The following is a 26,264-nucleotide window of genomic DNA, read 5'->3' as shown; positions in this document are numbered from 1 at the left end:
CTGATCTGATCTTCATCTGTTATGAAGAGTTTCTTTGAGCACAAATCCTTAAAAAACCCTTTAGAAGATGTGGTGTCAGACTTCAGATCCAGTTATGTTCAGTACTATGGGTGGAGTTCAACACTTGTATGTAAGAAGCAGCTATCTGTGTTCTTAAATGCACTTATTAATACGTAACAACCTCTTTATTATGATTGCTTAATGCTTCGGAAACATAAAATCCTCCTGTCTATTCCTCCACACCAACGACATACTGCTATATATTACTAAGTACTCCAAAATGGTATTTTCAAACATGTAATTAAAATGAGTCAAGAGACAAGATCACAATAAAATCCTTCCTGTAGCACTTGGGATTTCTGCTGAAAGGCATTGGCAGCAGAAGTAGTTTGTTCAGAATTTACATAGAGGTACTAAAAACTTTAATAGTAGTCATATACTACCCATAGTGGATAAACACACACAAATTCTCCACATCTTGTTCTCAGCATTTTGCTTTTTTTCCATGTAATAACAGCATGAGACATCACATCGAGTCTCCATAGAGTTTGCAATGGATGTGGCCAGATGCTGAGATGGAGTAACTGATGCTGCATTAGCAAACACACAAGAAATTATGTCTTTGTGGGGAAACCAGTCTTACATATTTTGCAATGTTTTTGCCTGACCACAGAGCAAAAACAGATGCAGGTCCCGTCAGACAGGTGAGGATCGAGTTATCTTTTGTGAGCATTGTGATGCAGCATACTAAACTACATGCTTTTGTCTTATGCTGTTTGGCTTATCTATTGAAATAAACACAGACTGCGCTTGGAGACAACAGTAGCCATTTTATGACCTGTTACTTTCTTAAAAACAAAAGTTTTTTCCCCTTTGTCTCTTGACATAGCACCACACTCTATTTGTGCCAATGTACAAAAGTCTCGTCTAATTTGTGTTATGGCCAACCGACGATGGCATGAGTGTTAAAGAGAAGTCAGTTAACAGTTGTGAAACACCACTTCTCATTACCATACATGTGGCTTTGTGGCAATAGGAAGTGTTTTCAACATTGTGAGCATTTTCTTTTTTCCGGTTAAGATACATGTTCTACACAATGACCACTGGAACAAACGAGTGCAATCTCAACGAGCTCTTATCCACAAGATTTGAATTGTAAATGTGCATGGCACAGAATGTACCATCAGCCAGTCCTGGAGAAATTTATTGTTATATAAATATAAAATGTATTTTCGCATTTAATTAAAAAAAAAAAAACTATTATTGTGTTCCTTTTAAACTTTTGGTACATAGTCTTAGTAATTATAAAACAGTGTAACATGCAAGAGAATTATTGTGAATGATCAGTGGTGCATTGACCAGCACTGAGTCATAGTCTCGTGTGGTGAGTGTGTGTGCGCACGGTTAGAGGTTCAAAATGTCTACTGGGATTTATGCTGACCTAGTTTTTCAACTTAACAGCAAACAGGGAATTTGAGCCTCGGGGTGTTGGGGCTGGACATTGCATACACTCAGGGTTCCTCTGGAAAAAAAAAGCCAGACAACCAGCCGTTAACTGCATACCTCAGCTAATCTAATCCAGAGTTCAGACTGGGGAAAAACTATAGATAAGTTTCTTGAAACTCGCTGAATTTGCACGACCCCTGTTTTGTAAATAAAACATATAGATGATACACTGCTATTTGAATGCATGTTTGTTGAAATCATTGGCTATGATGATGTTCCATTGAAATAATGAGCAGCTTAACATCACTAAAACTCATTTTTATCATCATTGAAACAAATATAACATGCAGAAGCCTCCTGGTGGTCCAGCGGCAGGATCCCGTCACTTTCCGGGTTCGATTCCCAAGCAGGGAACTAACCCAGCCACTGAAGAGTTAACTCTCAGTGCCAGTCCCAAGCCTGGATTAAATGGAAGGTTTGCGTCAGGAAGGACATCCGGCATAAAACCTGTGACAAAATCTAATATGTGGACCACGTGATCTTCTGTGGCGACCCCTAAAAGGGAGCAGCCGAAAGAAGAAGATGAATAAAGTTTTCATGTAAATAAAAATTAGTTTCATAAGATATTTATTTCTCGATGCAATAAAGTCTCTGCACTGTAATATTTAAATATATATATATTATATATATATATATATTATTCTCCTCAGACTTTAATTTGTCAACCTAATAGTTTTTCTTGTAAACTACAGAAATATTTGTGAATGTTTATCATGAACATATCATAGTTTTATAGACTAATATTTTTATTACGTCCTTTTAGTTTTAAATGACCAAATAAAATACATTAGAACAAAGTCATACTATTATTATTTTTATAGTATGTTGTTGGCTGTCAGTAAGAGCACAGTGCTGTTGAATTCTCAAATCTGATTGGTTGGAAGGTGTTGATTAACTTTCTATAACACCAACTCGGAATATTGTGCTGGCTTAATATCACTGCAGTTATCCTTTTACATTAGAGCTCGGCTAATTCACAGGGACTTATACTCCACGAAAACAAATTTTAATATAGTGAGCTTTTATGGAGGTGTTGAGAAGTTTATTTCATATTAGTGGAAACTCCATGCTGTTACAAGAAAATAAACAGCGGAATGTGGTCAGGCATCGGTTGTATTTCTATAAGAGCTTAATTATCTGTGCTGTGTAGAACAGAGAAGACAAGGACATCATTAATAACAACACACGGTATACAGTATCTATTAGTTGTGCTTGTTCTGATATAACTGACACAACACGTGAGGAGTTTGCCATACGCCGGCACTACGTTCAGTTCATTTCCGTAGCGTGTTAATAAAATAGGTTACTGCACTCGGTATCGATGTGCTGCAGCAGCATCAAGCCTGATGAACCGGCTTTATTCGACACTGCACATGTTATACCTTGCTGTTTCCAGTACACAAAAGCAAAATATTATCATCAAACCACAAACATTTGAGTCGATTGAAAAGAAACCTGTCTGTAAACAGCGTGATTTATTGCTTATGCTCCTGTAGGGATTGCATCATGATTTTGTTTGGTGTGCTGATTGTGGCGATCGACCGCCGATGCTGGTGGCATCCCTTTGTGTATTAGGAGAGCATTGAGGAGGGGGATGGGATCTCTGTGCTCTCTACACTTACCAGATGGGTCTCAGCTGGGGCGTTTTGTTTGGCTTTATGATCGCATGCCAAGGTGAGACTTCCCAAGCAATCTGAATGCTCTCTGTCACAGGCTTTCCGGCGGTTTGTCTGTCAAAGACATGTATTATAGGGATGTTTTCACAATTTCTGGGAGGGAAATTAAGCAGCTCTGTGCATCACATAGAACAGGATATTTTAGTCATACATCAGGAGTTGGATGTACAGAATCAGAAGCTTTGCAGATTTTCAAGGTTCTTTATTTGTCATATACATGTTCCATACATGTGATATAACAAAAATGTTTTTTTTATCATCATCCAACATCACAATGGCAAACAGAACCAATGACAAACTAACTCAGGATATACACATACTAACAGTGGAAGAAAATGATGTCACGACCACGGGATGGAACAGACCCAGATGCAGTATAGCCAAATAAACGGGGTTTAATAACAAAAAACATAACACGGACTAGAGACAGGACAACAGGACAAAACAACAGTAGATTCCGCGCTGCACAAGGCAACGTGGCACAGTAAAATAGACAGGGTAATCACAAAGGGAAACAGGTGTGTGAAAACGGCAGGAGCAGACAAGGGCGGGGCAGACACGTGAAGAAGAACATAAACACATGCACGTGGCCAAAGTCCAGGCTGAATCCTGACAAATGAACTATAATAAACATATAAGAAAGTGTAGTAGACTGTAGAGAAATGTAATATGAATAGATCCTGTTAGGTTTCTTCCTTATATCATCTCAGGGAGTTTTTCCTTGCCATCGTCACCTATGCTTGCTCATTAGGGACAGATGTTAGAGACATATAGTATTGTAACATTTATATAGTATATAATTAATAGTTTTTAATTGATTTAAAATCTTTAAATGTATGTATTCATTTATTATTATTATTATTATTATTATTTATTTTGTTTCTATACTTCTGTTAAGCTGCTTTGAGACAATGTGAATTGCAAAAAGTGCTAAACATGTAAATTGAATTGAATATAATATAATAAAGTGCTTACAATGTGATTATACCACATGCAAATGGTCATTTAAGAATCTGTTATATTTTTTAAAATTTGGTGAAAAAACTGGTGAAAATCACAGCTCTAGCAGATACAGTTTTTCTAACAGTTTTACATTTATTGTAGGATTGCAAGTAAGACTGTATATAATGCCGACTTGAATTTAACATGTTCATTCAAGTTCAGGGATAAACTTCTTAAAATTATAAAATAATCACCAATTAAATCATTGCTACACATTCAGTCTGTAATGAGGCAGTATGTGGAATTCATAATAGATACAAAAAGAATGCTTGAGAACTATAATACATATCGAATAATACATAATAGATACATAATGAAGAGGTACGTAAAGAGAAAAAACATGAGACAGGCTTAAAATGATTCAGCCAAAAATGAAAAGTTATACTGAGTGCTTGCTGTAGCCACATGCAAAAGCGAAATGTAGAAAATTTAACTGCAAATGCATGAAACAGATTCGTTTGTCTTTTTAGGCCACACCATTATATTTCTAAAAGTGGTATTAACATAACATTTTGTAGCATCACTTATGCGTGTTACAAGTAATCAATTTCAGAGAAACTAAGCTAGAAATATTGAAAATTGAGGAACTTTTCTGTGCAAATTTTGAAACGTAATGCCAGTGTGAAAAACAGGACATGAAACAGAGTGGAGACAGAAAGGATGACAGAAGTGGTCCTGAAGCCGGATGTGTGGTTGGACAGGCAAATAACCCTGACCTGTCCTGACACCCTCAGGGGTCTCCGGGTCCTACCCCACACAGGATGATGCTCAAAGCAGAGGTCTACTGTCATGAACTTCAGGGTGTGGACTGAAGCAGCAGAGCACTTACAGTCAAGCGTCATATTTGTGGTGAGAAAAGATTGATGTGGTTTGGAACACGGTGACATTCAAACCCGAAAGATGTCCCAGAGAAAGAAAGCAAATAAGGATAATATGAATTTGTTAATGACGTTTAAATCCGATGTTAAAAATGCTTAAAAGGCTTAATTGTGACAGATTACCTTGGAAAGATTTAGAGTTAATTATTTAGAAATGGCGGCGAATAAAGAAACTTTATGTGAGGTTTAAGGTCACATCTGCTCCACCTAGTATACCTTTTGTTTCCACACACAATCAGCAGGCGGTTTTTTTTCATATATATATGCGTATCTTCTTGTTTGTGTTCTGTTTTATACCACATGAAGCTGGTAGAGCAAAAGAATAGTGTTTTTTTCTGGTTTCTTCATGCTTTGTAGACAGGAGAATCCTCAGATCAATATTTCTGAGTACAATGGGGCTTGAGATGGTGAATTGAAATGCGACGTCATCTTGAGATTGTTATTAACAAGGTGTGGCTTTGGGTATGGAGATCCTTTCCCCTCCTCCCAATTTCCTTTTCTACAAATGGAGCTGTGCCTGCAGTTGATCTCAAACACCGTCCTGCACCTTGCCGTCAGTTACCCTACCCCCACACTCCTGATTAAACTGCCGTGGCAATCACAGACACAGGCTTTGGGAGAATCCATGTGCTCTTCTTGAAGAGGAAAATTTAAGAACGTGAAAAGAACTCACAAAAGATAGCAGTACTGGGTAGAAAGTAAAAATATACCAGTGGAAGCTAAACAGTGAAGATGGTTAGGTACAGTTTGGTTGTAAAACATGTTTAAACGCGTGATAGCATGTTTGTTGTGAAGGCATGGTCTTCCTGTTTAACAGATAAGTGCAGGACTGGAGGTGATCTTCAGTGCGAGACAGGAAGTCTTACAGAGTTAGGGATCAGACTTGGCAGGGGGGGCAGAAGAATTAAATCAATTTCACAATTATTTACTATTGGAGTTGGCCTCAGATGTTCAGGGCTATGTGAAATTACAGCGAAAAGTCAGTCACATGTAGTTTGTCTTTTGTGAGTGTCTAGTACGGTACTGTCGTTGCTTGAGGGTATGCTTTACAGCAGTTTTTGTTTGTTTGTTCATCTCAGGTGTTTATTTATTTTATTTTTTTTGGGTTCAATGAGAAATGCTGAATGTAACTAGCTAAACCCAAATTAAACGATGCACTTATTAGTGTAAAAAAAAAAGCTTGTTTCATTAATGTTACATTCTGGAGTTTGTACTTGCATCGACGCAAGCATCTCCCAGTGAGGTAAGTTATTTTTAAGATTAAGATTATTTTACATTTACAGTATTTAGCAGACGCCCCTTATCCAAAGTGTTGTACATTTATCTTATTTATACAGCTGAGCAATTGAGGGTTAAGGGGCTTAATCAGGGATTAGAACTCATAACTTTCCGATCTGGAGTTCAACACCTTAACCACTGAGGTACCACTGGTTTAAGACCAGTATATGATGATTACACCATTATAAGCAAGTCTTATGCCTGTGTAATGAACTGTAAATGGGAATTAACAGCTGGTGATTGAAACCTGAAGAAATATCAGCCCACACAAGGCTTAAAACTGGTCTGAGGAAGCATTCGAGGTAGTGAGGCAGTATGAGTCATACCCCATTTGCATAGGCTTTAGAAAATGCATTTTGTCTTTTTTTAACTTCTTATTGTTGCTTAAATCACGTGTACGTGTGCATGAAAATGAATTTTCACCTTTCACTTTGCTATTGTGAACGTAAGCCTTTTATTGTACTGCTACCCAACTCTTCCTGTTTGATTTATAACAAAATGGCAAAGACTTTTTTATTTGTATTTATTGTCAAAGTTATGGGGAGACATTAATTAAATGAGGGGACATTTGTGCAAAATTAACTTTGCACATAGAGATATTATGCCACAAAATCGACACTTTAAATAAATGCAAATTGTCATTCTGGAGAAAAATATGTCGTAGTCTCAAACTACAAACAAAACAATGTCTTCTTGATAAACGAGTTACATATGCAAACTATAGTATGTTAACATGACATATAGAAATCTAAGTTAAAACCTTAAATATGACAAATTATGTGGGTCTATTTTATAGATTCATTTTTCGTACATTTTCAAGACGCCGCCCATAATTCTGAGCTGACTATATGCTAAGATATATTATCTGTAAGTTATATATTACGGCATAAGTATAAATGCATAATGGCTATGACAAAATGAAAGCAGCCTAATAACATATTTACTGTATGTTCACATGGGCCAACCTGAGGAGATACAACATAGTGGAAAGAATGCTGCGGTGTCACTTAGCATCAAAGTGCAAAGACGGTTTAGTGGCATAACACATTCCAGAGTAGATTAGATCTTAAACAGCACAACATGCACCACAGGACTTCACACCTCGGGCCTATCAGCAACTTGCATAGAGACGTCTACACGCTATTGAAAGTGCTATTCAAATGTCTAATGTTCTCACTTATTACAAGGCAAAGTGTAGTTTGTAATCCAGTCATGGGAAGCACCCTGTATTAGTATTACACCCTGCTCAACTCTCTCATTATAGCCACCAGGCTAGTTTCCACAGAAACATATGTCTGATTGTACTGTTTTTGTTTCTTCTGTAGCATGCTTCACTCTCTGCCAGCCGATCGGACAAGGGCTCAACCTGGTCGAATAGGTCGCTGGGAGCTCGCTGCCGTAACTCCATCGCCTCCCTCTCAGACGAGCATCCACACATCGGCAACTACCGGCTGCTCAAAACCATTGGCAAGGGCAACTTTGCGAAAGTGAAGCTGGCACGCCACATCCTCACTGGCAGAGAGGTAGAGTGTTTGTGTGTGATGGGACTGTGTGTGATGCACGCCTGGCTCTATAACTTATTTTCAATTCCTTCATAAGCTGAATTTATTTTTAAAAAAAAGGAAATCCTTAAAATTCACTTCAGCCAAGACGTATTAGTCAAGATTAGTGACAGATTTGTCAAAGTGACGTTCAGCAACACTGGAACAATATTTTGACGAATGAGCCTGTCTGTCATTCTTGCCAATATACACAAAGCCCTGCCTTCATACGACACAGAGTATATAGAGTTCAGTTAGAGTTTTTGCCTGATAAGAGTCCCAAATATCCAGCATGTAATGTTTATAGCATTTAACATTACATTTTCCCAAGTCAGGCTCTCTAAGTTTGCCACATGCTGGACAGGATAAGGACAGAATAAGGACAGGATAAGGACATTCATGTAATATCTAGACAGTATTTTAAGTGAGACAGACAGTGTTTTTAGCTTTTTGCTATCACAGTGGTATGTGGTGGGTTTAGTTCCTGTAGCTTTTACAGCAGTGTGAAATGTGACCTTTTTATATGCAAGTCAGATGTAAATTGGATCGTTCAAGTCACGTATGACCTTTACATATTATTTTCAGGTTGCAATAAAGATAATTGACAAAACTCAGCTCAACCCAAGCAGCCTGCAAAAAGTAAGTATAAAAACTCACCTTCATAATTGATTTGATCTAACTCTCTTTTTTTAATATTATAATATTCGATCCTAGTTTAGTGTAGTTTGCATTGAAATAACTGTAACAAGGTTTGGAAATTGGGTAATATAATACAAAAAGTAGGAATTAACAACAAGACTCTTTTGGAACAAAAATAAACTGCAAGGTCCATGTTAAAGGCTTGTTTTAGTCGTATGTTTAAAAACACACCGCCTGTAAAAAAAAAAAAAAAAAAAAAGAACTTTGACCCTGATTGTTGTGACTGGAAGGTGTTTTGTTATGGTGTGTTTGCATGCTGCTTTGAAGCAATGTTTGGTGAAGTAATGCTGATTTATCGGGAGCACTCCAAGCTCAGCACAGTTTGCATTGTTAAACTCATCTCTTTGCATGAAATCTGGACAAAGGTATTGAATCTGTGTAAAACGTATGATTAAGATGCTGTATATGCTGTATATATATAAAGATGCTGTATATTCAAATATGCAAATGTGTTTTCTGTCTGCTATATAAAGACACATTAAGATATTCGTGTCTAACCTCTCGACATATGACTACATTTCTGTGGTACTAAATATCACTATTTGCTGTAGCCTTTTGAGGACTTGTCATGTTTCTTAGCTGTATTTGCTTCTTAATCTCACATCTTACTATATAATTACTATACAGTTGTGCTCAAAAGTTTGCATACCTTGTGAAAATTTGAAAGATGTGTACCTTTTTTAAAGAAAACAGAGTGAGAAGGCAAATGTTGATATGTAAGTCATAACAGAATGGCACAATCATCAAATAATCCCTGTTCAAAAGTTTGCATACCTTTAGTTTTTAATATTGTGTATTGCCCACCTTAGCATCAACGATGGCATGTACTCTTTTGTAATAATTGTGCATGAGGTCCTTAATTATCTCGGGTGATATAGCTGCCCATTTTACTTGGCAAAATGCCTCTAGTTCCTGTACATTTTTTGCTTGTCTTGCACAAATTGTATGTTTGAGATCAGCCCAAAGTGGCTCAATGATATTGAGGTCAGGAGACCGTGATGGCCTCCAGAACCTTCACCTTTTTGTGCTGTAGCCAGTAGAGGGTCAATCTGGACTTGTGCTTTGAATCATTGTAATGTTGGAACATCCAAGGGCGACCTATGCACAGTGGGGATGGTGTAATTTTCACCTTAGGCCTTGTTGACTCCTCTCCAAACATAGCGTTAATGGTTGTGACTATAAAGTTACATTTTGGTCCCATCACTCCAAATGACTGCTCCAGAAGCTGTGAGTCTTGTCTAGATGCTGTCTGTTGTACTGAAGGTGGGCTTTTTTGTGGTATGCGCACAGTAACGGCTTTCTCCTGCCTCTTATTTTCCACCTCTTTATCAGAATTTGCAGCATTTTCAAGTGTTGAGATCTTTTTATACCCTTTTCCTGCTTTATAAAGTTCAACTACCTTATTACGCAGGTCCATTGGCAGTTCTTTTGTCTTCAGAATGGTGGAGTATTCGGCCAACTCAGCGCATCACCTCATGAGCTGAGAAACTCACTGACTATTTATGCACAGACTATAATTACGATTACAATGAGTCACAAGTGTGGAAACTTCACTTTAATAGTCATTTAAACCTTTGTGTTTCAACCTGTGTTTTTATAATGTGGACAAACATTCAAGGATATGTAAACTTTTGATCGGGGTGATTTCGGTTCTTATTGGGTTTTAAAAAGGAGTCAAACAACTATGTGATAATTGATGACTTCATGTGACCACTATCCTTAAATACGGAAAAAAAAATTCATTATCAGTTATATTTTCCAAATAAATGGCGGTGTTTAACAATTTCTTTTAGGGTATGCAATCTTTTGAGCATAACTGTACATTACTGAGCAACAAGCGAATCAAAAGTACCCATCAAATGTATATAGTTCAAAACCTGCCCCCAGTTCCTGGACTTTTTAGGGGTTCTTTATTTATTCAGTCATCAAGTGGACTGCATATGAGAATTATTATGCATGTGAAGGGGAAAAAATCATTACAAGTTTAATAGATTTTTATTGCTTGTATGTAAAATGAAAGGCGTGTGTGGTTCTGACTTTATCGTGTTGCTGTGTGGAGCTCGGGTGATGAGACCTGCAGAGAGTTGTAGTTGAATGTGCTGCAGTAATGCTGGTTCACTGCCTCATTGCACTGCATAGCTTGGTTAGAGTGCACCACCTCACCAGTGCTCCACTCCCTTTTCTTGCAGCTTGTCAGTACTCTCATTTCCTCTTCTCTGTTTCAGACCACTCATCTTCCTCTTTATTTATACCACTCTACCCTTTCATATCAGTATTTATAGTCAGCATTTGATCATCACTTGTGCGAAGGGTATTTTATTTTGAAATGTCGAGTTGATTTTTTTTTTATTGACAAGTTTTTTTATTGACAAATGTTTTCAATTTGGCGTTATCTTACATTACCCACAGGGCCGTTGTACAGTATGTTGACTTTGGCAATAGTAGAAATTCATATCTGACAAAAAACTGTGATGTAGCAGTTAACTAGTTCTTCTAATTTTCACAACCATACATCAACTTTTATGCTAATACCGCCAATAACAATACCATGCTTGTCGTTGTGTAGATCACAAATTGTCCTTTGCCGTAATGACTTTTCTACGGCTAAAAATAAAATGTGTCTCTGTTATCAATTATGTATTAGATTATTTTCTTGATTACACACCATTGCAACTGTATATCCACTCTGATGTCCATGTGGCAATTAATGCTAACTTTTCAGAGGAATAAAAGACACAGACAAATTAGCACCATAATGTCTAAGCTCAAATATTCAATTATAAACATATTTAATGTGTTTCAGGATGGAAGTTTCCTTCAGAACTTCTCTAATATTTGATTTCATCTTGTTACTCTTAAAGAGATCTCACCAATGAAAACATTTAAATTGGTTTCATTCAACCCAGAATATGGGTTAATGCCTGTTTCTCTCCTGTCCATTTTCCACTGGTTCTTTTCCTTTCCCTAATTCCATCTCTCCATCAATCGGTTATTTGCGCTCTTTTCCACTCACTCACTCCCACATAGACATGCAATCCAGTCCCTGCCACAGGGAAAGTGCTGCTTGTGTAGAAGGTATTGAATGACTAAAGAGAGGTCAGTGTGTTTGTTCATCGTTACAGAGCTGCTGTGTTATGTCCACCGTGAACGTTTACCGTCTCTTGTGAATAGCAGAATACCAGACCTGAAGTGGGTACAGTGGATTATTTGTGTCTTTATTCTCGTCAACTGTCAGCCCCCAGTCCTCTGCTACACAGGCTATTTAACAAATTACTTTTTTTAGTGAGCCAAGATTGATGACCAGCTTTACACACTAATGCATAAAACATAAATTCAATATAGTTCCTTAGTAGGCTTTTTGCTTTGAGGATTTGTACATGCAGTTCCATACTCACTCGGCCGCTGCATTAGATAATGCTCTTCACTGTCAAAGTGTATCGATTAAGGCTAAACCCCATTGAAATGATCTGGCAACAGACTACTGTGTAATCTGAGAGGTGCCCCAACCCCAGGACTGAATCTCCACTTCTCTACTAGGCCTTTCATCCAATTTAGGTATAAGACCCAGTCAGTTGACCGCAGTCTTTTACCTTGTAATCATATTTCTAATAGGTCTAAGGTGGTATGGTTGATGTATACTGGACAGGGTACAGAATTATGTTTTTTGAACCCTTGAAGTGATGCTTTAATGAAACTAGGGGGAAGGAGCTTCAGGAGGCCATTAGGGTGAAGGGCGGTTGGGGGTTGGGTAGCTCCCATTCAAGTTCCTGCAGCCAGGAGATACATTCCAGACAGGCAAACAATGGGGCCATCCGAACCTAGAGGGGGTAGGGACCTCTACGGGGCCGTGACATAGGAGCAAGACACCGAATGAGCAAGCTACTAAGTGATGTTTCAGTATATGAACATAATAAGGATTATGAATACATCTAAATCATGGTACACATGCTTTTGGATAAAGTGCTCTTAATTTTAATGCTCAAATTCTTTTCTCTCTGATTAAAGCGTGTTAAAATATGGGAGAAGCTGGAGGCTTTTTTAATAATATTTTCAATTATTAACAGATTATTAGAATACAAGCTTAGACTACAAAATTAAGTCACTGTATTGCAATTGTGAGTCATTTCACGTAGTTTCTCCTTGAAAAAATATTAGGATGAGCTCCGTTAAGATTGAACACATTTTTCTTTACCAACTATAATAGGAACATCTGTGTCCCTGCTCATTCCTATACTTGCAATCAGCCAATCATGTGGCAGCAGCATAATCAATAAAATAATGCATGTAGCATTAGTGTTCATGTCAAGCATATAGATTAGGGGGAATCGACATGGTTGTTGGTGCCTTTCAGACTGGTATGAGAATTCCAGTTTCATTACATTAACAGAAACTCTAAAGTAACTAAATAACCATTCTTTATAACCATGGTAAGCAGAAAAGTAGCTCAGAAGACACAACAAAATACAGCAATGCTTGAAACAGATGCTCTACAACAGCAGAGGATCACATCAGCTCACAGGCTCACCAACACTAGATAGTTGAAGACAGGAAAAAGTTAGTGCCTAATTTCACTGACTTGATATGAAAATGTACTAACGTTCTAGACCCAAATATGCATGAGATTGCACATTGTGCTGCTGCCACATGATTGGCTGATTTATTCATTACATAAATGAGCTGGCATTCTTAATAAAGTAATAAATGTTCGTTAGTTTCTCAGTCAGTTTCTTGATGTAATTAAACAAACGGCGCTGTCAAATTTGATTGATTATTTTCAGTCAAGATCTTTTACTTGTAAATTGTTTATTAGTACAATTTGGATTTTAGTAGCTGTGTCATGGAGCACAATAATGTTTATGGAAATTTTATTAATACTGTTTATTGTAACTACTCAGCTGTCTCTAAAATGTGCCATCGATGACAGGATTCGCACACAGTTGTGCAGGATGTCTTTGTCTGCTTTCAATCAATCAATTTGGCTCCAGTGATGGGTAGGGGGTGTCCCATCCCTATGCGTTGAGCCGACCAGATGAACTAGTTGTTTCCAGCACTGACGGTCTTGTGCCAGTTTTCTGCATCCTCTATAGCAACTCCTTGTTGTTGAAGGTCGCCCGCACGGACGTCAAGCCATCGGGTGCGGGGTTTACCTCGTGGTCGTCTCCAGTCTGCAGCCCTCGGATCAAACTGGAGAATAGCTCTCATCGGATGGTCAGAAGGGAGGTGGAGGACATGGCCAAGCCAACGGGTGCGACGTTGTGTGGCCAGGGAGGATGCTCTGTGCTGGCACGTGCGGGCTCTAAGCATTTGATTGGAAACCCACTGGGGCCACCTGATGTTCTCGATGGTTCTGAGAGCCCTGCTATCAAAACCATCTAATCTTGCAGCCAGTGTCTTGTTTAAGGGCCAAGTCTCCGAGCCATATAGCAGGAGGGAGAGTACTGCTGAGTTGTAAATCCGGAGCTTCGTCTTGCATGAGATAGTCTGGTGCCGCCAGAGTGGTTTCCAGAGAGACTGCAGAGCTGACACAGCTAGGGCTCTTCTGCGGGTAATCTCTGGTTTTGTGTCCCCATTGTCTGTCACTATGGATCCCAGATACACAAAATTCTTGACGCCGCAGGGAAGGTGGATGTGGTCTGTCACCGACATACATGAACTTGGTTTTCATCCAGCTCACCTGGAGGACAAGCTTCTCCACCTCTTCACTGTATATGGCCAGAGCGTCTCTCAGCTGGCTGTAGGACGTGCTGAGCAGGATGGTGTCATCAGCATACTCCAGGTCAGTCAGGTGGTAGCTGCCGAAGGACACTCCGGGGACCCGCTCCCAAACCCTGGACATTAGATAGTCAATGATGCAGTTGAAGAGGTCAGGTGCAGCCACGCAGCCTTGGCGAACACCACTGGAGATGAGAAACCAGTAAGAGTCTCTGCCGTTGATGCGGACACAGTTCTGAGCGTTGCTATAAAGCAGCTTGAACAGGGCAACGATCTTGGGTGGTACTCCAAGGGCATGTAGGATACTACACAGTGAATCGAAGGCAGCCTTCAGATCTATGAATCCGATGTAAAGATGATGATCTTTACGGAATTCATAGGTCTTCTCTTTCAGCAAACGAACGGCGGAGTTTGTCTGCTTTAGCATTACAATTTTCTTTCACTGGAACAGAGATGCCCAAACCTGTTCCAGCATGACAATGAAAACGAAAAAATGATTTGGCGGAAAATGGTTTGGTGTGGAAGAACTCGACATGGTTTGGTGTGGAAGAACTCGAGTGTCCTCGACAGAGCCCTGACCTCAACCGAAAGGAACAGCTTTGGGATGGACTGGAACCATGACTGTACCCCAGACCTCCTCAAACAACATAAGTGCCTACCCTCAGTAATCTTTTTCTGGGATCACATATTCCCACAGTCACACTCCAGCGTAGACACATCAAGTAGAAAGCCTTCACAGAAGAGTGGAGGTTATAGTTAACAGCTAAAGAGGGACTAAATCTGCACTGGGATGTTCAACAAGCATTTGGCCATATAGACTTTTTGAGTAGTTTCAGTAAGTAGTCTTTGTTTAATATTACTTTGGTTACTAGTAGTTGTATCCCTCAGGTGTAACTGTAGTCATATGTCACTTGTCATAGTCAAGGTTGTGGGTATTTCTTCATTAGTGTGTACTGAAATGCTGCATTTTATTGTGAAATCATGTACTGTACATAACCATCCAGCAACGAGGAAGGAATCTAAGGAGGTCACCTGAACAACAATTCAGCTTTGCGTTTGATAATTCCTAAGTGAAGGAAAAAGTGATACAACCCCATAAGCTGCTTTGTGTAAATCCTTAATGCTGCTGGATGGTGGAAGGAGAAAAAACGCAAGGCATATAGCAGAGGGCTAAATTAGTATTCCTCTCTGTAACCTAGGTTGGGGGCATTGTCAGTCACAGAAATGAGAAACAGAGACATAAGCATAATAAGATGGAGTGATGGCGAAACAGAGAAAGAGAGCGACGACAGACACAGCCCAGGGCTGGCTGTAATCTTGGGTCACCATAGTAACAGTGACGTGTGTCTGGTGTCTGGGAAATGAACCAGGAAGTCCTATCTTTAAAAAACAGAATAAGAGGAAGGCTGTGCATAGATAGAAAGATGGGTAGGAGTTGTGGATTAGCAGGATTATTATCTTTAGTAGACTGGTTTACCAGCTGTTAATCTTATTCTATTATTGCTAGTCCCTGTTGATGATGTGTGTCAATAAGTGTTTGTAGATGAAGGGTGTGTCAGGCATCTTAAGGAAGTAAAGATGGTGTTGCCCTGAGTTAGCATCATGACCTAAGTCTGAACTTGACAAATGTACATTATCTGGCCAAAGGTTTGATGACACACATATGTAAATTTGAACATCTTTATCCAGATTTAGTCCCCCTATGTGGTTAATTACCTGCACTCTTCTAGGAACAATGTTGGAATGTGACTATAGGATTTGTCCATTCAGCTGCAAGAGCGTTAGTGAGGTATTACTGTGATATCAAGCTAGATGGCCTGTGGATACTAGTCCATCTCTAAGGTGATCAGTGGGATTGAAGTCATGAAATTTTTATACAGAAACAGGTTCGGGCTAGGCCTGTTCTTTACAGTGAAGGCAAACCGTAATGCTACATACTGTACAGTTAGGTGCTTCCAACTTTATAGCAACAGTTTGTAGAAGATCCACAAATGAGTGTGATGGTCAGGTGTCCATAAATCTTTGGCCTAATAGTATATATAACAGACATTATCGTTACTTTTTTTGGTTATTGTGTCGTGAGTGCATTTCATGTGTATGCTCTGGATGTTTATGTTCATAAGCTCTTTATATGAATATGTCGATCCTCTCAGCATTAATATATAAAGTAATATGCCATGTCTTTCACAGTATTTTGAAAGACTTTCACACTAATGTGAAGTATATTGCAGTGAAGTCAATAGATTTCCTAAATTTCCCAGCCGTTCATCAAACTGAATGCACGATTTTCTAACAGGAACATGAACATGAACGATAACATAATCGCCATATTTATAGTTCAGCGCTGCTGACTACTCGAATCTGATTGAATCCGAACAAGAGGTTGTTGATTCTTGTTGTTTTGAGGCTTATATTAATCTGCTTTTATACGTTAGTTTTCTATAGTAACTCTTCACAGAGACTTGTATGGAGGATAAACCACATAATCGACATTTACAGTTACAAGTCTTCTAAACTTTAAGAGCAGGCAAAAAAGAAGCCAGTGAGGATATAACTGTTTATAGATGCTAAAATGTAAAAACAGGAACCTCATGTAACATTAAATATTCTAAACAACATCACCCACACTGCCATGGAAATTTTGAGCTCTTTTTAACAAGAGTTTAGTAGAAGGATGAGTACAGTCTTTTATCTTTGTTAGACATAAATAAAGAAAAGACCTGCTCAAATACCGTTTTTTCAGGTTAGAGTGTGTTGGCATAAAATTCAGGGAAGACATACAGTGTGTGATCTGAGGCAGGGAACATGAGTTCATTCATGAACGCAACGTTTAGAAACAGCTGCCATTTCTCCAGTAGAGAAACATTTCAGTTTATTGTATTTCCAGTAGAGAAATATAATCAGGGGCTGGACATTTAGTGCCTAGAAAAATGGTTCTTTAAAATTTCCAAAGAGTGCAGATGGTAACGCGATAAAGCAGCACTCACATTTGAATGCTAAGCCCAGAGTCATGTGAGCTCATGGGTTCTTCCTCATTCTGTCTTTTCTCGTTTCTATGCAAAAGCCATGTTGAAAGATTTTTTATGATGACTTTACCTGGATATCATGCTGATTTATTATGTTTTTATTGGAACCGATTTGATTTGAAGAAATTCTCAAGCATTTCTCAACCATATTAGTCATCAAGATGTGATGGATCTTGCCTAAAGACCCAGAGATGCTGTGATTAGTCACATCAGTCAGTCCAATGTTCAGTCAATATGTATTGTTATTCCGTTCATATGCACATATACAGTAGGATGTCCTTGATCAAATTTCATGTCCACAAAACCCCAGTACTGAATATACAACAAAATATGAACTTAATATGATCTTTTGGGTAAAATAATATAGAATCATTTTTAGACTTATATTAGCTATATTGCTATTTACATTTTTTTTAGCATGTTTTTTTATTTTATTTTTTATTAGTTATTATTTGTCATTGGACAACAGAGCATGGGTGTAAATTTCAGTTAACAGTGGGGGGGACAATAAATATAAAATTTCACTTGAGCAATTTGAAGGGGACACAAATAATACAGTCAAAATGTACTTATAAAGATATGTCCCCACAGTGAAAAACTTTGCTTTTATCATTATTATTGTAGCATTATTGTTGTAGCATGGAAAGTTTTTCTCAGGTTCAATGACAAAGCAGATTTTTCTTCAAAACTATTTATTGCATTATTTGTGCTGTTTACAGTTAAGCCATCAACATACAATAAAATATAAACATGACTGGTATTGTGAAAAATATATATAAAATAAGTAATGTTTTGTAACAAAATCAATAATTAAATAATCAATTTACAGTAACTGCTCTATGTATGAAAACAACAAAACGGCTTTGGCGTGTTAGTTGCAGTGCACTATGCAACAAGCTATTCAGATTTTAATCGCTATTATAGCGGATTCATGGAAAATTACATCGGTAATCAGCATTTTTGCCGCAACTAATTTATGAATGCATCTGCATCAACTACATTAAAGAGAATCGCTTTATTTAAAGTGAATAAAATCCCCTACTTAATGGAGTTGAACATTAACTGATCCGCAGCCACACACCTGACTCGTGTTGTGCAGAGTAAGTGAGATGAACTGGGAAAGCAGGCTGTGGGCCAAACCACCGTGAGGAAGGGGAGGGGGAACTCAACTGTTTCTAAATGCATTTTTTGCATTTGTTTTTTTTCTACTTACACAATTATTTACGTATACATACATATATTTTTCACAATAGAGAGTGCGATATTTTATTTTTAAAAAAAAATGTGGGGGGGAGGGACACAATCCTCGGATGGGGGGGACATGTCCCCTCCGTCCACCCCGGGATTTACGCCCATGCATCAGAGTGTAATACAAGCTCTTTTTCCCTTCACTTTGTCCCATTCCTTATACTGTAATGCTGCCTTTTGGAGATTTCTCCTCTGGTTTGGTCCTGCGTTGATGTACATAAAGATGTAGCATTGTACCCCAGAACTGCTGCTGGAATTGTAAAGGCTGTCCTGGTTCCTACATATCATTCTGAACATCCTTTAACACAAATGGCACTGTATGAATTCTTCATATACAATTTTACAGGCGTACTGATTTAAAATCTTACGATCCAGTTTAACCCAAAGGAGCTTGGGTTCCATTTTTTATCTGGTTTCTTCGTCATGTCATCTCAGCATGTTCCTCCTTCTCACAGTCATCTCTAGCTTGCTCAATAAAGATGTAAATTGACTTCCAGATTTTTGTAAAACTGCTTTGTGACAATATCCATCATCTGAATGGAACTAAACGAAATCTTGCATATTTATGAAAAGTAAACTTATCTTAATAATTATGCAGCTATATAAATTCTCATTTGTTTGTTTTTTTCTTGCAGCTTTTTCGAGAGGTCCGCATTATGAAGAGTCTCAACCACCCAAACATAGGTGAGTCGTTTCAAGCAGGGATATCCAGCACGAAACTCCTTTCCCATTTCATCGTCCAAGCTGTCACTCCAGCATAGAAGCCTGCGGTGATTTATTGCCCCCCTACAACAACTGACATACTATGTACATGAGGCAGAGTACATGAGTTTGTGAAATCTGAAACGTCTCCTTTGTCTCACATCTGACCCGTCTCAAAATAAGTTGCTCTTTTTAAAACAATTTTATTCTCACAGCTCAGCATGAGTGAACTATACAGTGTGGTTAGTGCCTGTGGTTTCCAACTTCTTCTTCTGTGCAGATGCTTACACACAAACACACGAAAACCGTCATCAGTCAGTCAGTTAAAAAATTGGGTTCAATCCAAATCACATAAACTCAAAAATATGGGGATAAAAGGAGTATTGCCTACTTGTATACATACCGAGTGGAATGTTGAGCCTATTTGGTTATGTTAATAAAATTGTATAATAAATATGTTCAGATAAATGCCAAAAAAAAAAAATATTTGTAGAGAATTGTTTTTTACAGAAGAAGTTTGAGATCGCCTCTGGTATTAACCTATTTAACAAAATATAAACAATCCTAAATTATAATTTATCATTTTAAAACACAACAGCCATATTTCACATTGTAACTATTACGCTGTAAATACCACAAGCAAAAGATTTACTTCCTGAAGTTACTCATCCACTGTGCTATGTAGAGCTTGCAAGTACATGATGGTAAATGTCTAAATAATGTGCATGTGCTAAACCTGTTTTGTGGAAGTGTTGATCTATTGTTTACAGTACAGTAGGACACTTTATGAATGAAGTGGATCAGACGTACTTATAAGGATACCTGATTACAGGAAAAACTCGGCTAACTTCTTATTAAAGACTTTCCGCTTGATGAATAGTCTAGGAGCAGACAGTGAAAGATGAGACCTGATTTTCTGAACTGCTTCTGAACTGTTGTTTGTTGTGTTTTTTTTCTTCTTTCCAACAGTTCAGCTCTTTGAAGTGATTGAAACGGAGAAGACATTGTACCTTATAATGGAGTATGCCAGTGGTGGTAAGACACAGTGTGGTTGGGGGATGTTGTACTTTAGTGGTTAAGTTGTTGGTCTATCAATTGGCAGGTTGTGTGTTCGAATCCCAGGTCCACCAGGCTGCTACTGCTAAGCCCCTTGTCAAGGCCTCTAACCCTCAGTTGCTCAGTTGTATTAAATGAGATGAAATTAAATGAAATGCTCAAAAATGAGATGAATGGATAAGGAGGTCTACCAAATGTAATGGAATTCTAAATCAAAGTCACTTGAAATCAGGATCAATTTGATGATACACACATTATATTATATTATATACCTCCTACATCTGTTGTTTGAATACGCTTCAGTCAGAGCAAAAATATTTATAAAAAGGTCCACAATTAATGGCAACTTAATTAATGATCACAATTTTTATCTTTTTTTTTTTTTTTTTTTTTTTTTTACTTAATAACACAAAATTCATAGCGGTATCAGGGAGCTTGGGAAACGTTGGCTTGCTGCCTTCTGACAAATAGCTTCTGTAGTAAACTAAATTATGAGATCCTATTTTAAATGAAAAAAATAAACCCTGGAGCATTGTTATAGTTTTTTTTCCTTTCATGGTCCATTTATTTTGACTACATTGTGAGAACATTGTCATGGAAATCAACACAACCAAGGCATTTAAATAGCGTTACTGTTTGGAGAGTAAAACTCATGGCTACTCTAATTTATTGAAACGTTGCCATCTCTTTCCATCTGCTTGTCATCCTTTTTCTCTTTCTCATGATAATTGTACTATGGTTGTTTCTCCTTTCTTTCACCACATTCTCCATGTCGATCCTTCTGTGACTTGTCTGCTTATTTGTGTGTAATTCTGGCACATTTAATCTGCATCCCATTTATATAAAATGATATTAACGTTCATGAATTCTGCATTAATTAAAGTAAAGGAATTAACCAGATTTCCAACAATTATAATACAGCTTTCACTGTAAAAAAAAGAAATAAATCATATTTACAGTTAGTGGATAAACGTATTATAACATGTCTAGCAGGTTATCATACTTTTACAGTGTGTTAGTGTTTAATGAGTAAAATTTCCTTTCACAGATCTCAGACCTTTAGTGTTCAAGTGATTCTTTTGCAAACAAATATTTGCTCTAAAACCTAAAAAGCGTGCTCTCACATGTACATGTGTATACAGAATAAATACTGCATCCCATTATTATCATTGTACGCCACCTCCAGCTGTGTCATGTACAAGATCAAACATGTACTCAGACTCCATTTTCTCCATCACTGCTGGCAGAGACAAACACTTAACAATAAATGTGTGCGTCACATCAGTCATGCCCCAAGCTCTGCTCTTCTTTTTGCACGTCATTGGGTGTTAATGTGTATTAACTGTGCTTTAAACATTACTTACAATGGGAGACCAAAAATCTATAAAAAATGCTCAGAGCTGAAATAGTGTCTATTGTGTTATTTTTTTCTTCTTCTTCAGTATAAGTGGAAAGGAGACTCTCTGAAATATGGACATGAATTTCTACCTTTTTCTAAACAAATTCTTTGATGGAAATCATAAATGAGCTTAAATTCAAGTGAAGAAAATCTATTAGAAAAAGTATACTGTAATATAATGTTTTTACATTTTTAAATATTTTAAGATTATTTTATTTAACAGGTATTTGTATTTAGTACGTATATTTCTTGACTTAAGCAATGCTAAGGATATTGAGTACATTTAAGTGTGTTATTTTAAACAGGGTTATTTATGTTGTGTGCTCCTTTACTGAGCACGTTAAGGTTTAATTTATTTAATTTTTTACAGCTAATATACTGTACAAGCATAACGAATAATATGATGTCCTGATAAACCTTTTTCTTCCTCTTCTGTAAAAGGTGAAGTGTTCGACTACCTCGTGGCCCATGGGAGGATGAAGGAAAAGGAAGCAAGGGGTAAATTTCGACAGGTAAATTATTCTACAGTCTCTTAATCTCCAAGGATTTGAATGAAGTTTTCTTCATTCAGCACGACTGAGTGTGCATTTATCTTATTCTGTACATTACTAATAAAAAATGTGAAATGTTTTTTAGTATTATTCTTTATATTCCAAGAGATAAAAGGATGGTAGATTGTGGTGATTTTAATAGTCTTCTCTGTTTGTATTTCTCTCTTTCAGATTGTATCTGCAGTTCACTATTGTCATAAGAAGAAGATTGTTCATAGAGATCTAAAGGTTATTATTGTTTCTTGTGTTGCCTGTTTCTTTGAAAGTAGCATGCACTTGTCTTTCATGTGATCATGTGGCACATGCTTTCAGTCTTGCATCACATGGCATTATTTATGCCATTTTATCTATTCTCTCTCTTTGTCTGTCTGTCTGTCTCTCTCTCTCTCTCTCTCACTTTCTCTTTTTATTACCATCTCTTAGGCAGAAAACCTCCTGCTCGATGCAGATTCCAACATTAAAATTGCAGACTTTGGCTTCAGTAACGAGTTCACGCTGGGCAGTAAGCTGGACACGTTCTGCGGAAGCCCACCTTATGCCGCTCCTGAGCTTTTTCAGGGCAAGAAATATGACGGGCCTGAGGTGGATATTTGGAGCTTGGGGGTCATTCTCTACACATTGGTCAGCGGATCACTGCCCTTTGATGGCCAGAACCTCAAGGTGATCCAGTTCTCTCCTTGGTTTTTTTTTTTGCCCATTTTTGATCAGGTCCTAGATCATACTTTATTTTTACATCTTCACAAAGAGCAGTCTGGGCACTCAGTTGTTGTTGTTTTTTGTTTGTTTATTTTCGGCCATCTATACCTGCTAAGATGCTTCACACAGTATCTAACTACAGTGATATGTGACATATTATTACGACATATGTAGACTCTTTCATGAGCTGCTTTTGTAGGTCAAGCGTGCCATTTTTTTTTGTTTGCCGTGCCTCAGGACAGACAGAAGCAGGTTTGGTCAGATGATGTGTTGAATAGAAAGCTGGATTCTGCTCTCTTCCATTAGGAGCTGCGTGAGAGGGTGCTGAGTGGGAAGTATCGAGTGCCGTTCTACATGTCCACTGATTGTGAAAGTATCCTACGCAAGTTCTTGGTGCTCAACCCTTCCAAGCGCTGTACCCTGGAGGTAAAGAGGACACGCTACATCCTACTAGACTTACTGCTAGTTTGGTGCTTTCAACTCTGAGCCAAAACATTTATTTATATTTATTTATCTATTTATTTACTTTGCAGGCATGTTTAGCATTACAAATGCTACAAATGTGATCCACTCATAACTATAAATCACATCAAGTCAAATTCACACCCTACAAGTCTTAAAATAGAATATAGGTCTTGATGATAGAGAAATGTAGGTGGGCAAAGCTCTATTGCATTTACATTTACATTTACGGCATTTAGCAGACACCCTTATCCAGAGTGACTTACAACTGAGCAACTGAGGGTTAAGGGCCTTGCTCAGGGGACCAGCAGTGGCAGCTTGGTGGACCTGGGGTTCGAACCCATGACCTTCCGATCAGTAGCCCAACACCTTAACCACTGAGCTACCACATCCCATACCACATCCCACTATTGGTTTATCTGTCTGAGAATAACAAGTACACAGCTGGGACAAAAGTAAATGAAACAAGTCTACTTTGCGGATTCAATTTGCCAAAATAATGTCACCCAATAAAAGTCTCTAATCTCTTTACCTGTTTCGAACTACTCAGACTAAGGATTATACACAATGTTGCATGTCTAGTGTAACTTAATGTTGTGTGCTTCTCCCTTAGCAAATCATGAAAGATAAGTGGATGAATGTTGGCTATGAGGCAGATGAGCTGAAGCCACACATAGAGCCTGTGGAGGACTACAATGACCCGGGAAGGATAGGTGAGAATTCTCTATATCTCTGTTTTTGCCAGTGCAGAAGAGACTGATCATGCTTCTGCAGACCCTGACTCTGATTCGAACCTTTTTTAGTTATTGTTGCAGTCCTCAGGGTTCAATAGAGACAATTAACATGCCTGGCAATAAAGCTGATTCTGATTCTGATTCTGATTAATCATGATGTTCTCTGTGCGATCATTTGGCAGGAAAACCAGGATGTGGGGAAAACTTTTCTTAATGGGAAACAAGTGCTGAAAAAATAACTCACAAGCAACCTCAGTGGGCCAAGAGTTTCGTTTTACAAAAATTTATCACAAATTGATTCCCCAAAAATTTATCAGACATGATTATTTTATGTAGATCTAGTGCTCTTTATTTGAACAGCATTGAGCCGAAGTAAAACTATTATATGGTGGTTAAAATATGGGTTTGTTTTCACTGCTTGACTGTTTGTTTGTTTGTTTTATAATTCTTGAGTTTCCCTGTTCCCTCCTTTCAAGATGTAATGATAGGAATGGGCTTTTCTCGTGAGGAGATCAAGGAAGCTCTGACCACTCAGAAGTACAATGAGATTACCGCTACTTACCTGCTGCTGAGCCGCAGGAGCGAGGTGAGAACCCTGCGATTTCTGAGTGTGTGTGATTGTATGTTTGCTTGTGTGTGCAAGCGTGAGTCCACGTGTTTATGTACTCTTGCTTCTAACTTTGCTGCTTTTACCTATTTTCCTCTATAGGATGCCACTGACTCCAGGTCGAGTAGTACTCTGTCACTAGCACGAGTTCGACCCAATCCTGTAACCAATGGTACCAGTAAACACTCCTCCACCTCGTCATCAAGCTCGGCCTCCACTACCCACAACAAACCCCAGCGTAGTGCCTCCACCTACCACCGTCAGAGGCGGCACAGTGACTTCTGTAAGTCTGCAGATCAAAGACAGCAAAATGATTTGCCATAGATTAGCATGATTCTATTTTAAACAGCTGATGTCTTATATAATGTTGTAATGAGACTTTGCGCATTCATTATTATTTCTCATGTGTTACTAGTTGAACTCAAAAGGTTCTCTGATGATTAAGTTGTTTTACATGTTTGTTTTTCAGGTGGTCCAGCAGCAACTACTGCACACCCTAAACGCAGCCCAACCAGCACAGGAGAGTCAGACTCAAAGGAAGAGCGTTTGGCCACGAGAAAGGCAGGATCAAGTGTAGTGGGGAGTCGTAACATCCCACCCTCCAGCCCAATGGTCAGCACAGCTAACAACCCCAACAAATCTGAGATCCCTGATCGCCGCAAAGAAGCTGCTGTCCCCTCAGTAAACGAAACACTTTAATCACATCAGCAATTGAATGCATTATTAAAGAAGAATGCAGAGGGATTGTAATCAGATATAGTGTTAAGAGAGGCATTAAATGCTAGTACATACTAACTGAAACTGTAGCAAACCCAAACTGTACTGTGTACTGTGCATACAACTCAAAAGTTTAAGGCTTTTCCAATTAGTTTGTATTGTTACAGCAGATAAATTAAGAATATTGTTAAAGCATAGACTGTACATGTTTAATGTATTTATTGTAAATATGATATTGCTTATGATATGTTACCAAAATCTGAATACAGCCGATGTCCTGTTCAGCACTTTGCATTCTCATTTCTTATCCTCCAGAACAACGTACCAGCAAGTGCCATGTCCCGCAGAAACACATATGTATGTACAGACCGTTCCAACACTGATAGACACTCCTTACTGCAGAACGGCAAGGAGAACAGGTAATGTGGTTTTTTTTTATCTTTGTGTGTCTGCTAGCATTTGCCTTTTGTTCATTTAAAAACAAGGCGATAATTAGATAATGTCTCGAATACTGAGCTGTTTTGTGTTTAAACAAGTGGAATTGTCTATAAACTTGTAACTCTTTTCCCATAGATTTGGTTTGAGATGCTTTTAGCAGCTGTTTACGGCATGACGTCTCTCTCTCTCTCTCTCTCTCTCTCTCTCTCTCTCTCTCTCTGGGGCCTATCAGCGGGCAGCGTGAACTTTAAAAGCTAGAGATAGAAGGAACTGTGTTGATTTAGCACTTCCTTTACAAAACTGTGGCTCTAGTGAAGGCACACATCACAAACATTT

At 38.2% G+C, this 26,264-nt stretch overlaps 1 protein-coding gene across 6 annotated transcripts in view; it reads left to right on the top strand.

Annotated features, from left to right (window-relative positions):
- mark4b (MAP/microtubule affinity-regulating kinase 4b) overlaps positions 1-26,264 on the top strand; it is a 36,891-nt gene that overhangs the window by 3,283 nt on the left and 7,344 nt on the right. For 5 of the 6 annotated variants that reach the window (XM_027146364.2, XM_047820301.1, XM_047820304.1 and 2 more), the window contains exons 2-14: positions 7,666-7,863; positions 8,467-8,520; positions 19,202-19,250; positions 20,238-20,303; positions 22,165-22,235; positions 22,446-22,502; positions 22,698-22,934; positions 23,277-23,396; positions 24,046-24,145; positions 24,643-24,752; positions 24,876-25,056; positions 25,243-25,454; positions 25,806-25,909. In XM_027146364.2, the coding sequence (XP_027002165.2) occupies positions 7,666-7,863; positions 8,467-8,520; positions 19,202-19,250; positions 20,238-20,303; positions 22,165-22,235; positions 22,446-22,502; positions 22,698-22,934; positions 23,277-23,396; positions 24,046-24,145; positions 24,643-24,752; positions 24,876-25,056; positions 25,243-25,454; positions 25,806-25,909 (1,559 nt within the window). The remainder of the gene's footprint in view (positions 1-7,665; positions 7,864-8,466; positions 8,521-19,201; positions 19,251-20,237; positions 20,304-22,164; positions 22,236-22,445; positions 22,503-22,697; positions 22,935-23,276; positions 23,397-24,045; positions 24,146-24,642; positions 24,753-24,875; positions 25,057-25,242; positions 25,455-25,805; positions 25,910-26,264) is intronic. The other variant, XM_047820300.1, reaches the window with a different exon arrangement.

Source organism: Tachysurus fulvidraco, chromosome 11 (genome assembly GCF_022655615.1).
Source record: "Tachysurus fulvidraco isolate hzauxx_2018 chromosome 11, HZAU_PFXX_2.0, whole genome shotgun sequence".
Lineage (NCBI taxonomy): Eukaryota > Metazoa > Chordata > Actinopteri > Siluriformes > Bagridae > Tachysurus > Tachysurus fulvidraco.
This window is presented reverse-complemented; position numbering and strand designations above follow the sequence as displayed.